The sequence below is a fragment of the Eucyclogobius newberryi genome, unplaced genomic scaffold (genome assembly GCF_026437365.1).
Source record: "Eucyclogobius newberryi isolate DKJ021-1_F unplaced genomic scaffold, fEucNew1.0.hap1 SCAF_1, whole genome shotgun sequence".
NCBI classification, from domain to species: Eukaryota; Metazoa; Chordata; class Actinopteri; order Gobiiformes; family Gobiidae; genus Eucyclogobius; species Eucyclogobius newberryi.
In genome coordinates, this window is record NW_027315723.1 from 36,573,023 (window position 1) to 36,589,066 (window position 16,044).

Consider the following 16,044-nt stretch of genomic DNA (forward strand, 5'->3'; position numbering starts at 1 on the left):
TTGGGATAACTCAAAATGCATTCTTGTCAAACCATATCAGTAAGGTAAAACCTGAAGTCAGTTCTTTGGCTAATTTACTGCGCAAACTTCCGCTCTAAATTCTTGCAGTGGAGGATATTTTATCATTTTATTACATTTTTAACAAGTCCTATCAGCTTTCAATAGTAAATTAAAATAATAGTTGACTGAAATGTTCTTTTGATTTTTCCATTTTAGTGGAAGAGGATAGTCTGCTGATACAAGTCAGGCACTACAAAACACTCCAGGAAATGTATAGGAAGCCAAAGCCAAACCAAGATGCGGTGTCCCAGTTATTGGATCTTGAGTTTCAGGCCAGAAGGGCATACATTGACTCAAATGCCACCAGAGAGGAGAACAGAGCTGCCCAAATCTTGGAAGCATATCCATGTTTCAAGGAGCTTCATAATGTAAGTTATAATAAGTCAGATTTGATTTTACTGTTGCACCAAAATAATCTTATTTTCTCATTTCAGGTTTTGGGTGAGCTACGCAGGATTTTGGACTCATCCAATGATAAATTCCTGGATCAAGTTCGACAGAGATGGGGGGAGTTCTGCTCCAGAGTCCACTTTTATGGGGTGTCTAAAAAAGCAATGAAGCCACCTATGATGATGGAACAAAGTAAGTTATTAGTGGCTTTATTTATACCTCAAATTTACTGTATGGAATTTTATTTTTATTTTTTGTTACAGCTGATGCCCACATTGCGTTGGTGAAGGCGCTACCAGCACTCTTTCCCTCTTCAGCGCTTCCGCCCAAAAAAATGGGGTGTGCCAGTGAGGCTTTATTGCACATCCTTAAGGTAAAATGCTTTTTATAGAGTTGCATTAAGAATACACTAACAGTTGACATTTACAACACCCAGATAAAATGTATTGTTTTTCTGTTTAATAGCCTTCAGAAGACCCCCATGTTTTTCTACAAAAGAGAACTCTCTCCTGTCCGGTACTACTTTTCGATGGTTGCAAGTGCATCATTGCGGTGGGCAATACACCAGTTGCAACATTAGATAAAGAACAGCTTGGTGAGGGGGTAATTTATCTTATGTTTTATTATTACACTTTCCATCTGACGTACCCCAAATGTGACAGACCTTACTGTCTGTCATTCAGACAGAAGTACTTCAGGATGCCATTCATGAGAGCGACACCACCTCCTCATACAAAAAAGCCCTGGCAGAGTGGCGTGATTTCATTGGATAGTAGTGCTGTATTTTGGAGATGGAGGAAGGGGATTTTAGAGTGTCTGTTTTTCTCTTCATTGTTTTTTTGTATTTGTTGAAATTGCAGCTTTGTTCTAAAAGCGTTCACATGCAAGATTTAGTTGAGCAAGTTTAAGGTCTTTGCTTTGTGATTGTTTGTGCCACAAAATGTTTTTGCAACAGTAAATCTGTGTGTCCATTACAGATGTAATTTTATACTTAGCTATGGTTGCTATGGCACTGGATTGTTCAAGATTTTGTCAACGTGTACAATATTTTAGAAAATAAAGATATTGACACTCATTTTGAGTTTCTTTTACTTTTTCTTAAAATAAGCAAATTAAGAATTTAAGATTTATTTGCTAAAATTAAGAATAAATAAAACTAATAATGAGCTTTATATTCTAGTTTTAAGATTTTCTACCTTAATTTGCTGCTTACAATTAGTGTTTTATGCTTAATTTTAGATAATTTAATTTGGATTGTTACTTAGAATAAGTGTTTTTAGCTTATTTTAAGAGTTATACACACTTAGAAAAAAAGTCTTGTTTCAAGAATTCTTGATAAGTAAAATTCACTTACCCCACTGGCAGATAATTTCACTTAATTCAAGTAGATTTTCCCCTAAAACAAGTGTTTTAAGGTGGTGTAAATTTGCAGTGAAGTTACAATTGCACGTACCAGAGTCCCCTAATGTAAACTAATTTACATTTTCACCAGGTTATCTCCTGCTCATACATACAATTTGTAAATATAATTGTGTTTTTCTGTCATGTAAAAGTAGCCTTGGAGGGCCAAAAAATAAGCAATGCCGTATGACACACTGGGTACAATTCCAGTAGAGCAGCTTCACTAGACTTCTGACAAAAAGAAGCTTCTGCTGCAGAAAAAATAATCAAAATAGAAGTTGAAATTGCACAAATATTTCTGAAACATTTTTGAAACTTGAACATGGCCGGAACAACCAAGGCCAAAGCTGCAGACACACTCTTGTATTGTGTGGAGGAACTATTGTGTGCAGCTGAGTGGGAGAATAGACTAGAGTGGTTCCCATGGAGACGCCTGAGCACAACCCTCCAGCTCTCGGGCTCAAGTCCTCCAAAAAGCGAGGGTCCATCGGGACAGAAGTACATGTACAACAATGCTCTTTTTCTCCTGCTAAAATGTATGCTGTGTAATTTGACATGTCCCATTGTCACTGAAGTGCACTGACACATGCTAAAAGAGGGCTTTGTGACCATAAACAAGTAATATAGGGATTATACGTTCACCTAATATTTTTTTCTGAATAGTGTGTTTATGTAGTAAGTTTATATCATTTTCTAAAGTGAAGATGGTACAGAGGGAAGTAATGTCCAGAAAAGTGCAGGTGAGTGCGGCGGAGGGTCCGGTTAAAAAATACAGATGTTAATAATATATATACACACGTCAAACAGGACAGGTGCTCTTCAAGGACTGGACCAAAGTAATATTAAGAGAGATAAAACATGTGGAATAGTGCAAAATGCAGCCACAAAAGGCCCTCTGTTACCTCACAATATGCAGGTTTATGTTCATGACCAGGATTTTTTGTTTTGAAAATTATTTTTGAATATTATTCCGCATGTAATTTCCCCCCTGTCTTTTAATAGATCCTTTTAGAAATGAACAATAACACACTGATCTTTTTTGTTGATTCCATTATTATATCGCTATTAACACTGAACTTAATCTTGCCTACTTACATTTTTTAAATCAAAAACAGTATTTTTGTCTCACTGACTAAAACAATACAACAACAACAATAAAGAATATTGACAATTATAACTGTACAGTCTTTACTCATGATATCATTTGATAATATGTGATGTTTTGATGAATACAGAGGGATAATAAATATTTGTCACAAATAAGCGTAAAGATAGTTTTTTTTCTTTGGAATGTTTCTAATACAAATACAAAATATCAGCTCATACTACAATCTGAGTGAAATCAACTCATCCTTCAAGCATTTGTGTGAGCAGATAACTCATCCGCAGCCCTCCAAAGTCACGGTGACATTACTGCGTGATACCGTTTGATTAAATAGAGACACTGACCTGACACCTCGCACTGAAGTGGCACTGAAGTTCCACTCATGGATCCCTTTGTGCTGCGAAGAGACCACAAACCAATCACACCGTTATGGACCCCACAAGACAGTGGAGGAGCCCATGAACACTGATATTACCCCGGCAAACGACTGGACTAACAATGACGAATGAGGCAATCAGCCGTTGTGAAAACATACGTGTCATTTCTTGGAGATTAGTATTTGTTTGATTTATTTTAAAATTCTTAAATTGGACAGAGAACGCTACAAAAATGTATAACCCTAAATAGTACAAGCAAAAAAGCAAGCTCAAAGCTGGTGAGTTTGATCAAGTTTGATTTATGTGTGGCTAAGCATCAAAGTGCAGGGGAAAAGAAAAGTTCAATACTAAAAGAGGATGAGAGAAACCAAGAGTGCACTAATGCTTTACAGCAGCCTTATGTAAGCAGAGATAAAGAAATGGATAAAATAATTAAATACAAATAGCCAGTAAAAAGAAGTTCACATAGAAATAGCATTTTGTTTGCATACAATAATTAAGAATATTACAAATGTTTGCTTGAAAAGATCACACATATTGCTGTACTTTTACCTTGTCATCAGAAGCCACATGCCAGATTGACACCGTGTTGTCTTCCACGTCTTTGTTAATGGACAAATATGAAGGCTGGTAAACTTTTGTGGGTTCCAGTATCAGCACCTGTGCGGATTCAAAATGTTATTATACTTTTTCTTAAACATGTATTAACTGATCTGATTTTGATGTTAAGATTTTCTTACAGGGAATCTGACAGAGGATACATCCTTATTTGTAGACTCCACTAAAAAGTCCATCCAGAAGTCCACCAGTTCTTGTTTTGGCGCTGGCTGCTCTGTCCCGGGCTTTTTGAAATGTTGGTAAATCAGAATGGTCTCAACAAGAGAACGTAAATACCTGAAAGGCAAAACAGGTATTAAAGAATCGTTACATAACTTTAGCTGTGACTTTTCTGTAAATTATCGTTGGACAATCCAGATGCAAATCAGACACTACAATACTCACTACGGTTACATGTTATGGTTTAAAGTTCATAATGCATAAACCAGGGAACTTTGATTGAGCTGTGGTCATTCTAATCTCCAAAATCCCAAAAGTACAACTGGGAAAGTCTGTGTTCACTCGCAGGAGGTAAGAGCTCACTCCGATCCCTTTGAGAGGCTTTAGATGACAAGGGACAGCCAGGAAACTATTGGACGTGTACTTAATATCAACTGCAAAGACACAAACTACAGTCCCTCCACCACGGGCTAGCTAGTGTTCTTTCATAGTTTTGGTTCGCTGTGTTAAAGTGAAAGTAATACTACCAGAGCAAATAACTATATTTGTCAAAAGTCTGGTTATAAATCTTTCTTGGCAATTAAAGCTACAAAGTTTTATCACTAAGGCCAATTTTTTTTATTCACAGGAATGCCTCATAGCACCTGTCTGCATCTATAATTTGCTTCTTTGAATTCCCGCAGATTGGGACAAGAGCGGTTCCCTGGAGAAGCGAGACAAAGAGTGACCCAAGAGCATCCTCAACAAACTGAAAGAGGAGCATGCACGCTGGACAGTTTCGGACCTGTGAAATGTGGGAGAGTTAATTGGATAATTTGCATGTGTGTTTTGTCGGGTATACAGCCCTGAACACAAACCAAAGGAGATTATGCAAACAATATTGAGGGATTGTATTTCCACGCAGGGTTCCGTTTGTCAGAGCAACTTTAATTTGGTTTTCACAGCTGTAGTAACCGTAACAGCTGGGGCACAGATGCACCATGAACTGTACAAGCTGTTGCAACAGCGCAGTCTTTCAATGTCATTAACTCAAACAAACGGGGACAGTCATGTTGAAAATAACTAAATGTGACAGGGAAAATTGGGAAATTAATCGAGGCATTGCTCAATTTGACATGTCTGTTATGATCATGGCTGTAACTTTGTGTGAAATGTCCTCCTACTTTATAATTGGCTGATGGTGTCATTTTTCCCACGTTTCCCACAAAGGAATAGTTTTTTTTAATCGAATGTACGAAGACATTTGGTACATTTTTATTGAATGTAAACGTTAAAAATTAGTCAAAGATTGTAATGGTGTCAAAAAACTTAAATATATCAGGGGAAATGTTTCTGGTGTGTGGGTCTGCCAGCTGCTTGTCTCCATGACTCCATCTATATTTATTTTGTTTTCAGCTTTTTCTTTCTTGGAAAAAATGCAAACTTACTCCACAGATCTGACCTGCAACTTGGCCTGGTGGTGTCACCTGCTTGTCTCTCTGGAAATAGAGGAGTAAAATGCCATACTGTGGAATATTACAGGCAGAGTATAACCATCTCTATGGAGACAAGCCGGTGGCAGACCCTTCGCCAGGAAAGTTACTTTAGGCACCTTTATTTAATTACTCAAACACACATTTATTTAAGATAAGATATTCCTTTATTGTCCCACATGGGAAATTTCATTGTTGCAACGCAGGTAGATACAGAGGTAGATTTAAGAAAATTTAAGAAAATTTAGAGCACTACAAATGTGATCTACATTTTACTGAAGCTATTTGCCATTAGGTTTCTCACCAGATTGGTGCTTTGAGTTTGAAGAGTTTCTCTGAGGCCTGGATGACCCGGGTGTTGTCACAGGCCAAAATACTGGCCCCCAGGAAGAAGCCCACATCCCAGTAGCTCTGCAGTTTATCCAGGCTGCCCTTTTTCCCGAGCAGACTGCTCAACTTCACTCCTGCAACACAACATCATTATCACTATTCTGTGTAGAGGAGATCCAGCGGTGCATGTTACAGGTACAGAGTGCTTCCTGGAGGATGGGCTGAAACAGGGAAGTGTGCCGCGGCACTTTACAGGGATGACGCGTCGCTGTGAGTATGACACGTCCGTCTGCACATCCGAGGAGAAGTATATTGGGCACATATATGAGGTACCAATAGCACTGTAAGAGGTTAAAAGCTCTGAAAACAAACTCCTCCTTCAGCATTTGCCAAACCAACTTTAAACTTCATCTTCTGGAGTGGGGCATTAGAAGTTCTCAAATGTTTGGGTATGAAAGCTACGGTCTCTGTGCAGCGGAGCCGCAGCCTTCACTGTAGATTGTGTTACATTTCCGTGCTGATGCACAGAAGCATGTTATTCAAATGAGACTGAGGGCGCATCATTTACACAGGACTGCAAGAGCCTGTGAGGGCAGTTGGATGCCGCTTGCAGCTTGCAGCTTTAAACTTCTTCTTTCTTTCTTTCTTCTTGGGACCAACTTTCCTACTTTTCACCAAAAAATCAGGAACATTTGCACACCTCTAAAAATCGTGCCTCTCAACATTCTGGCTCATTTTTCTAAAATAAAAAAATTTGGCCCCGGAATGTACAAAAAATGCATGGCGAGACAGGAAATGGCCCCCAAAAAATCTGATAGTAGAATCATGAAATTTGGTGCAGAGGGATATAGTGACAAGGGAAGCAACAATATTACGGCTACGGCCTCCACCCAATCATATGTCAGCCATATTGGCTAAAAATTTACCTTTATTTAACAAGTTAAAAAAGCAAGGTAGAGACATCTGTACATTAGTGTGCGTGCGAAAGAGTGTGTGTGTGTGTGTGTGTGTGTGCGAAAGAGTGTGTGTGTGTGTGTGTGTGTGTATGTGTGTCGTAGTAGTGAGCACTTTAACTAAATGCACTTTAGTACTAGATTCATGTACTGGTACCTATTTGCAAATTCCTGTGTATTTTATCTTGTCTAGTCTGATCTTGCTGTATCTGTTTTACCATCTTGTCATGTCTTAACCTGTGTGTGCTTTACACTGTTGCATCTGCTTTTACCTTCTGTTCTATGGGACTACAGCTAGAAATGAGCTTTGAGCTAAATCCGGTGTATTTACAGCATTAGCTGTTCATTAATACATGCTGTCCCATTCAAATAAATAAATAAATAAATAAATAGATTTAAAAGCAGAGACATATGTGATAAACATACACATTTACAGAAGCGATTTAATGTTTATTTACCGGTCGGTATTTTTATAAATCACACCTGCCAATATTGGATGCAATGCAAAATGCAATGCAAAGTGAGAGATGTGTGAAGGGAAAGAGGAGGTCTACAGGGACAGAGATGAACTGAAAAGGTTGACAACGGATTTCCAGACGTCTTTGCTCCATTTCTCAGATTCTTCAGCTCCACTGAGGCTCATCTTTCAGATGAAAACACTGCAGTGATTCAGGATATTTAGGATAGGAAATGTATGTTTATCTCAGTACAAATGAACCGCCTTCAATCTTGATATAGTAACTTACAGCATGTGGTGCACAAGAACATTAATACTGATCTTTATACTTGGCATGCAACAAGCTTCACGGCAGACAATTTCAAATTTACATATTATGTGCACTCAGGGATATTTAGATGGTACAGTCCACTCACCCACTTTGCGAAGCTCAAAGGATGAATCAAACTGGTGCCCCGCTGCCAGGAGCAGAACGGCATAGTTAATACCAGAGTGAAGCGTTGGCTCAGATTCAAACCCCTTTTTGAACCTGCAATAATACAGATAAAGTAAATAAACAAATTCATTAAAAAACGTATATAGAATTTCTATATAGGGGCGCACAGTGGCAGAGCCAATAAGGAGCTCATCGGTTTGAGACCAACATCACTTGATCTCTGTGGGTGGAGTCTGTGTGTTAACCCATGAGCTGGCCCTAACAGATAGTTAAACCCACAGTTAGGAATTAACTAAACTGAAGTGCTTACATTGATTTATGAGGACCTACTTATTACTTATTTACTTACTTATTTATGAGGACTACTAAAGTCATCTTTATTCGCCATTATTTCGTGTTCACTGCTCTTTATTTACTTCGTTCTGCAGTTTTTGGTGACACAAAGGCAGCGTCGCGTAGCCATTTTGACACTAATGAAAAAATAATCTGCTGATTGTTAACAGAACTGCAGCTCTCCATCGGGCGACGTACAGCGGCGTAACGTAAAGAGGCCGGAAGTCCGCTGACTTGTTTTATTGTTGTTTTAGATCAATATTATGATTTAAAATGTCCAAAATAACATCATGATCCGGGTGTCATAGATCAGAACAACATAGCTATCTTGTTTTTTTTATACTTAAATGTACTCCTTCCCATTATTTCTACAAATGTATTTTTAACCTGTTATCCTTAGGCGGATTTTTGTCCAACGGTCTCTAAAAACACCTCTTCAAATTAAAACCATACTTGTTTTTTAAGTATGTGGGTTATATACAAAAACTCGGTCTTTGTGTAAAGGTAACATTCTCTATTTTTACCCTCATCAGTCAGAACTACTCTAAGTCTGACTGAACTAAAGTTATACATCTTGGAACATCCACAAAAAGGTTTTTCTTTATCCTCGCCTAAGTTTTTTGTTAAAAATGAGGGTGTTTATAGCTGCTGTTTGTATCTGAGGCCTGAAATACACTATATATCATTACAAAAACTAGTTGGCCACTTAAGTTTCAAATGTGAGATCATTATCTATAGAAACAAGTATTTTACCACACTTTTTGTAATACTTTATCCAGGCGTTGGATAAAAGGACCACTCCATTGTCCAAATCCATCCAAATTGGACACATTTAGAATTTTCATCACTTTTGACTTCTTCAACCTACATACATCAATGAATGCTCTATTCAAAGCTTACAACTAGGGGAATCCATTTCTTTACACAGAGACACTATATTATGTCATTGAAATTCATATTCCATAAATAAAAACAATTTTTCACAATAAAAATAGACAAAAACAAGTGTTATGTGAGCACGTTTTGCGCACAAAACCATCGCACGGCTCTAAAGTGGAACTTTTTAGAGAAACTCCATACATATTACACATCCCCGTGCTCGTCTACCCATTGGCTGTTTGTCTGTAGCGTCAAACACAGTCTGTAATCTAACTGGTTGATTTAGTAAGGCTGGGACTTGTGTGTAATTTGCATCTCTAATTGACACTTCATTGGCTTTACTGGGCCGCAGAACTGCCAAAAACCGTCCTAATTGGCTAATCTTGGTGTCAATCAAAAGCTAACACTTCCTGTTAGCCTCTGTGGCAAGGACATTGTGGTGAAAATTCTATTCTTGGCAAAAGAAAAAGAAAAAATGGAGTTGACAAAAATCCTTCATGGATCCAACATATGTATTGGACCTAATTGTTTTACCAGATTTAACTCGTTGGACCATTACGAACGGATTGAGACCAATCTTGTGGGGAAATATTAAAGTTTGACGTGTACAAAGCCTTCAAGGTAGGAAGTTCGAAACTTTTACTTTGTGCTTTTCTGTACAAAGACCATATGTGTTCGGGCTGTGATTGTTGCACGTGAAAATGGATTGTATATTCAAAAAGGCGAGACTTAAGGTTAAGGTTTAATTTGTAACTCCTGTAAGTTTACTAGTAGCATTAGTGGTGGGCGATGGCTCTACTGCAAACTGTTGTGGTGTCTTTAGGCGTGACCCTTTATCCACCTTTATGAACCTCAAATCTAATATCTAAAAGTTAGTTTAGCAGTCTCCAGTCATGAATACTACACAAACAGTCACAGAGATATTGAGTTGGGGTCTCAGAACGAGAAGCTGCAACCAAGAGCTGCTTAAAAGCATGAATTGACGTAATTTAATGAGCAATCTGTTGTTCCCGGGATGTAAGTCTTATTAGCCTTGGACGTGAAATTCTCAGCCAGATGGAATACGATTACACAAGCAGCATCTTCCATCCAACCACACAATCATAAGATCTCCAAAAAACAATTTCAACAGGACGACAATCTCTCTTCAGTAGTATAATGACTGTTTTGTCATTTCCATCTTCCTGCCTCAGAGGGTGCAAACAACAAGTGCATCAAGAACATAAGCTTTTTGTAAACGGATACGTTGATAAAACACGGTTATAAATATCTACTTCTACGTGACCAATTTAGGAGTTGTTTACAATTTAAAAAAAAATCCTGGATTAGGTTGTAGAATTGATGTTCTATTTAATCAAATAAATTCAACATGGAGTAAAAACAGTTTTGTCCACGAAGGTGCATTCAATATCCTCATTTTGCATTTCATTATCTGTTTGCATTATAAAAGGGCCTCAAAATGCTGAACGCTCAACTGGAATGACAGCATGATGTTCAGGGATAATGGAAGGTGAGTCAGTCCACACTCACTCACCACACTTGCACACTTGTTGCCCTTTAAAACTTTTCACCTAGCATCATTTGAGTCACACTGGACGGTCTCATAACATGTCTGCAACAGGGGTGTCAGGATGAACCAATGTAACAATGATAAGTTGTTAAAATATCTGGAAACAAATGTCTCTCCGCATTCTTCACCCCATTTTCAGGCTTATAGCTGTCCTGACCAAGAAAAAAATCCCTGGGCTGACAAATAAAGGACTGTCTGTATTTTCATTCTTGTTATAACTCAAAATTGGGACACCCGTAATTGAAACAGCAACATCAATGCAGTGTAATGTGTTGTACAGCCCTTTTCACACATTTACCAGCGTGTACTGCTGTCTCGGCTCTCTGTGTCTATAAAATGGGACTCCAGGAACTTGTCCTTGTAGATGCGTCCCACCAGGCAGTAGATGTCCGAGGCCACCTGCTCCTCACCCTCCACCAGTGGCAGCATGATGTCCAGGGCCTTTTGCCGGTCTCCCGGAAGGTTCCTCCTGCATCCACACACAAGGAAGGGTCAGAAACATAATCACAAAAATGTAATCTTAAAGCAGTCTATGGCAGTGGTTCTCAAAGTGGGGTCCAGGGAGCCCTGGGGGTTCCTAGGCCATGTATTTTTGGTCCATCAAAAATTGTGATTACAATGATCATTACTTGAATACTAAAATGTCTTCTGATATACAATCCAAAACATACAATGTTGATTATGGAAACAACTACCCCAATAAAATTCATCCAAACATTATGAACATGGCTTGGACTTCTGCATTTTACTGTTTATAATAATATTATAATAGGTCCCCTTTAAGCCCATTTGTTCATTCTCAAACACACTATCGAGACTCCATTCATTATACTTAAGGTCAGAACACTGGGACCCTTTGCAGCGCGGCAAAACGAGCGCCTCCATTCTTTTCTATGAGGGTGCGAACACCGGGCACAACTTGATTGGAACTTGATGAATTGGTACGCGGCGAAAACACGTTTTCTTCAAGTCAGTGCTGAATACAGACTGAAAGCAGGAGCGCTGTAAACTTAAAGGAGAGGCATGAGCGCTGCAGGAGGCAGAGAAAGCACCTGCTCCTTTCCTGCTTTTCTGAGCACAAATCTCTCGTCTCTCGCTAAACTCACTATAACCTGCTCAAACCACCATCGCTCCTCTCCTCACACAGCCTCAGTCAGTCTTTTTGTAGGTAATCTGCAGATAAAATCCTATTTGGAACACCAAAGAGCTGTTTTAAAGCCTTTTTAAGAGCTGTAACATGAAGTGTTTAGTTGGTGTTGATGCGTGAGCTTTGGTGTTCATTGGCCTTTAGACTTTTATTGATCCACAAGGGAAATTATGACAATCCATTAACCAGACAACATCACATAAAAACAGGAATTAATCAAAAATGACATTGGATACGCAACAGTAATTATTGTCTTATCCGTGATACAGAGCAGCCTTTCTTTAATGATCAGGTTATAGGGGCCATTAGGCAAATTGCCAGTGTTTGTGTGAGACTCGGAGGCTCCTGCTGCTACAACAACTCATTGAAGTTTTAATGTTCGTCAAAACAAAGTAATGAGGAAATTAGCAGTAGGCTGTTATTATGAAGACATGCCGACAGACTTAACATGTAACGTTGGAGATAAAGTGACACTGTACATGGCACTTTCTCTCAATTATATTGACAAAAGCGTTAAAAGATTTTGTTTGTGGCTAATACAAAGTTGAAGAGTACTTAAGCACCATAATCACATTAGTCATTAAAGTAAAACATCTGAAGCCAGTTGGTTTGAGAATCCATCCATCCATTTTCTACCGCTTGTTCCCTTTCAGGGTCGCGGGTGACTGGAGCCTATCCCAGGGCCTTAGGCGGGGTACACCGTGGACAGTGGCCAACTTGTCGCCGGAGAACCCGGAGAGAACCCACGGTAACACAGGGAGAACATGCAGACTCCACCCAGAGAGATCATGTGATGTTGGTCTGGTCCGGGAATCGAACCCATGAGCTCCTTCCTGGGAGGCAAGAGCGCTAACTGCCTTTGCCACCGTGCATTCAGTTGGACATCTGGACACTGTTTTTAGAAAAAAGTTTCGACTCTCATCCGAGAGTCATTCTCAATCTGCAGATCGAGTCTGGGGACTCAGATATTTATCTTACACTGTGCAGGCCCTGCCCGTGGGGCGGGACCTTCCTTGTATCCTAGCAGCCCTGTAATGGGCTGTCGAATCCTATTGTAAACTGACAGACACTGTCACTCCCTCATCACCGAGTACCTGAGGAGCATCAGAATGGCCAGGGCTTCTCCTGCTCCATGGCTTCAACACACTTTTATACACGACCGGTAGGTTGTACCTTAAACCTCCATTTCTGTTTAAAGAGGGATTCTGTCTTTAACGCCTCTTATAAACCATATTTTTAGAATCTTCACCTCACTGTCTAGTGGCTTTAAGATGAAGATGCACGGCGCTCTGTGGTCCTGAACTTGCATGTCTTCTGTGCTGATAAAGCCTCTAGTGCAGTGGCTGTTTAGTCCTATGTACCGCTCTTTACAATTTTCTTCCCTGCATTGGATAGAATATATATATATATATATATATATATATATATATATATATATATATATATATATATATATATATATAGGGTTAAAACAACTTAATTCAACTTTAAACCATTTAATTAATCAAGTACAAATGATTGATTTAAATTATACATAGTATACGTAGATAGTACAACTTGGCTGCAGTACTTGTAATTGAGTACATTTTTAGCCTTGTAACTGTACTTTTACTTAACTGATTTCTATGTATATTCAACTTTCTCAGATCTGCCAGAACAACTGTCACACTGTGAGGCAACTACAGTTCCTGCTTCCAACAAATCATTTCCATTATACAGTATCGATGCGATTGCACTTACCAATCCTCTCCTCAACAACAAATAATGGTTATTCATTTTGATGTATTTATTTCTTGGTAAAACAAATTGCTTTTAATTTGTTACTTTCATCTTCACAATATTTCAGTGAGCATTTTTTTTCTCTCACCAAAGTGTCAAGAAACCGACCCAAACGACTGGTGTTATTTTGCAAAGTCTCGCACTAGCGCGGCGTGTCACAGCGCCGACAACAAGTAAAAGAAGAAGAAAAAAATGGGTGGTAAACATAACGCTTAGACGAAAATCTGTGCTGCGCGCCAAGGTTGAATAAAACATATGAGCTGACAGCTATTACCATGGAGACGGTCCAAAGGGAGGCGAGGGAGACCTGATCTATCTCTGTTAGTCTGATGGGCGATGGGGAGTTGGATGGCTATGCATTGCTCACAGGCTCAGAGCAAACAGCCATAAGAGAATATAGACGCATAATAAGTGGTATTCGAAAGAACAGCATGTGAACTAATGTTGACATGCAGCCAAGTCATTATTAAAATATGAGCTCTTTATAATACTGCATTTGTCCATTTTCTAATCTCGCTGGAACACATACTGATATTGTGCTCATGGGCAAGACATTTCACTCAAATTATAGTATTTGGCTGGTAAGTAAAGGAGGAAAAAAAAAGAAGAAAATAATGTAAAAATAAATAAATAAATAATGTAAAAAAATAATAATAAAACATAAAATCAACAAAAAAGGCACCAATGACATGAAACAGTCAACTTAACATTGTTCTACCATTCTTAAATGTTTGCACTCGATCACATCACGCAAAGGTGCTAACTTTTCAATGTACATTTCTCATTGACCAAATAAACATTTACGTAACGTCATACAACTGTCATTTATAGAGAATGAAAACAGATATCTGTCCAGTATCACAAAAGAGGCTTCATCCAATTAGTGGCCCACTCCAGGCCTGCTGCTCCATGCACCCACTGAGAGGCCACTTCAGATCAATCAAGTGTTTGTACAACCGCACACAGATGATCCATGAGTCAGCCTCAGAAAAGATGGAACAATCCGCTGTTTGTATTTAGCAGGCAGTTTAATGGGAAACTTTTAATATCGGCTGCCATCTTTAGTAAATAATCTCCATAGTCTCCATCTAACTACCTCCTGCATCTTCATCAGTAACATATGCGGATGACATGAAACACGCAAACTCAATCTGATCTCATAATGCATTAAACTAGTGGTGGAAAGTAACAAAGTACACTCTGAAAAAGTTAATTCTGTATGGTTTGAGGGTTTTTGTTGTTGTTGCTTTGAACAAATCAAATTGTATACAGTATACCGTATTTTCCGGTCAATCGCACCGGAGTATAAGTCGCACCAGCCAAAAAAATGCATAATAGAGAAGAAAAAAACATTTAGAAGTAGCACTGGAGTATGAAATGAGGTTGCAAGTGTGAAAATAACAAATAATATCACATATAAGTCGCTCCGGAGTCTAAGTATACAAGTATAAATATAAGTATAAGTATAAGTCGCACCTCGGCCAAAACTATGAAAAATTGAAAAAAATACGTTATATATTAAATCTTGGAAAAAAATAGAACGTGATTGACTGAAAAACACCACATTTAATAGTTCTACGTATGTTTTACTCTGAAAGTAACATTTCAAACATGCGTTTCAATAGAATTTTTTAGAAGGCAGGAGTGATACTTGGCTGAGGCACTCAAAAAGGTCAAAAAGTTCTTGAAAAGCCTTTATTATCACATGGCAGATAGGAATGGAATGTACTGTATGTATTTCAAGACTTTTACTTGTTCAGATTTGCTATGTGCTACAATCTGCTCCTGTATCTGTTAAAAATATCACTAAAAAGACAATGCTCCCAATTAATGATGGAACACCTGACACCTGATGTAAGTTGTACTGTAAATGTGGACAGTTTATGACTCCAAGACTCAGCTAAAATCTTTGCAATTCTAGTGATACATGATCATTTGAGGGAATCTTAAGTAATCCTCAAAAAAAAGAGAACAAATAAAAAGAACTTCAGACTTTTACAGGCTGATCTTTAATCTCAAACCAACTGAAAACTCTGGTGTTATAAAGTCCTTCACAAATGATTTCCTGTTCTTACTAAAACAACTAAAGCTGTAAAACACACAGACATGCTCAAAGTGGGAAACTATGACACATATAAATATGGCAATTTCTTTAACAAAACCTGATGTATTTGTACAAACATTTTCCAGTATAACGCACAGTACATGGATATATTGACTCACCGGTTCAGTGCAAAGGCGTAGTGGAACTTGACGTGTGGATGGATCATAGGGTCAAAGGTCGGCAGCTTCTCCAGTGTCTCCACCAGATTCACAATGGACTCATAATCCTGGACAATGACAGGGGACAATAAGAGTAGGAGCTTGGGTTGCACTTTCACGGTGGCCACTCTGGGTAAACCACTGTGCCATAAATATCTTTTCATTCAATTCATTTATTTCTATTGACTGGAGGTGGAAAATAACTGGAGACTGGAACCTTTTCTAGTATGTTATTTGTAGATATTTACACAGTGTTTTTGTATCAGGGGACGAGAAGTAATTTCCCACAATCTAAAAACAAGCTTAACATTAACAT

General features: G+C 38.5%; 1 protein-coding gene and 1 long non-coding RNA gene across 5 annotated transcripts in view; one reads left to right on the forward strand and one right to left on the reverse strand.

Moving 5' to 3' along the window:
• map3k5 (mitogen-activated protein kinase kinase kinase 5) overlaps positions 1-16,044 on the reverse strand; it is a 76,837-nt gene that overhangs the window by 28,953 nt on the left and 31,840 nt on the right. For all 4 annotated transcript variants that reach the window (XM_072445133.1, XM_072445150.1, XM_072445141.1 and 1 more), the window contains 7 exons: positions 15,690-15,796; positions 10,839-11,009; positions 7,739-7,851; positions 5,887-6,046; positions 4,074-4,227; positions 3,886-3,993; positions 3,301-3,353 (listed from right to left, as the gene is read on the reverse strand). In XM_072445133.1, the coding sequence (XP_072301234.1) occupies positions 3,301-3,353; positions 3,886-3,993; positions 4,074-4,227; positions 5,887-6,046; positions 7,739-7,851; positions 10,839-11,009; positions 15,690-15,796 (866 nt within the window). The remainder of the gene's footprint in view (positions 1-3,300; positions 3,354-3,885; positions 3,994-4,073; positions 4,228-5,886; positions 6,047-7,738; positions 7,852-10,838; positions 11,010-15,689; positions 15,797-16,044) is intronic.
• Positions 216-1,092, forward strand: LOC140359907 (uncharacterized). Its single transcript, XR_011926891.1, has 4 exons — positions 216-428; positions 495-642; positions 714-823; positions 916-1,092. It is a non-coding gene; the product is annotated as an uncharacterized lncRNA (long non-coding RNA).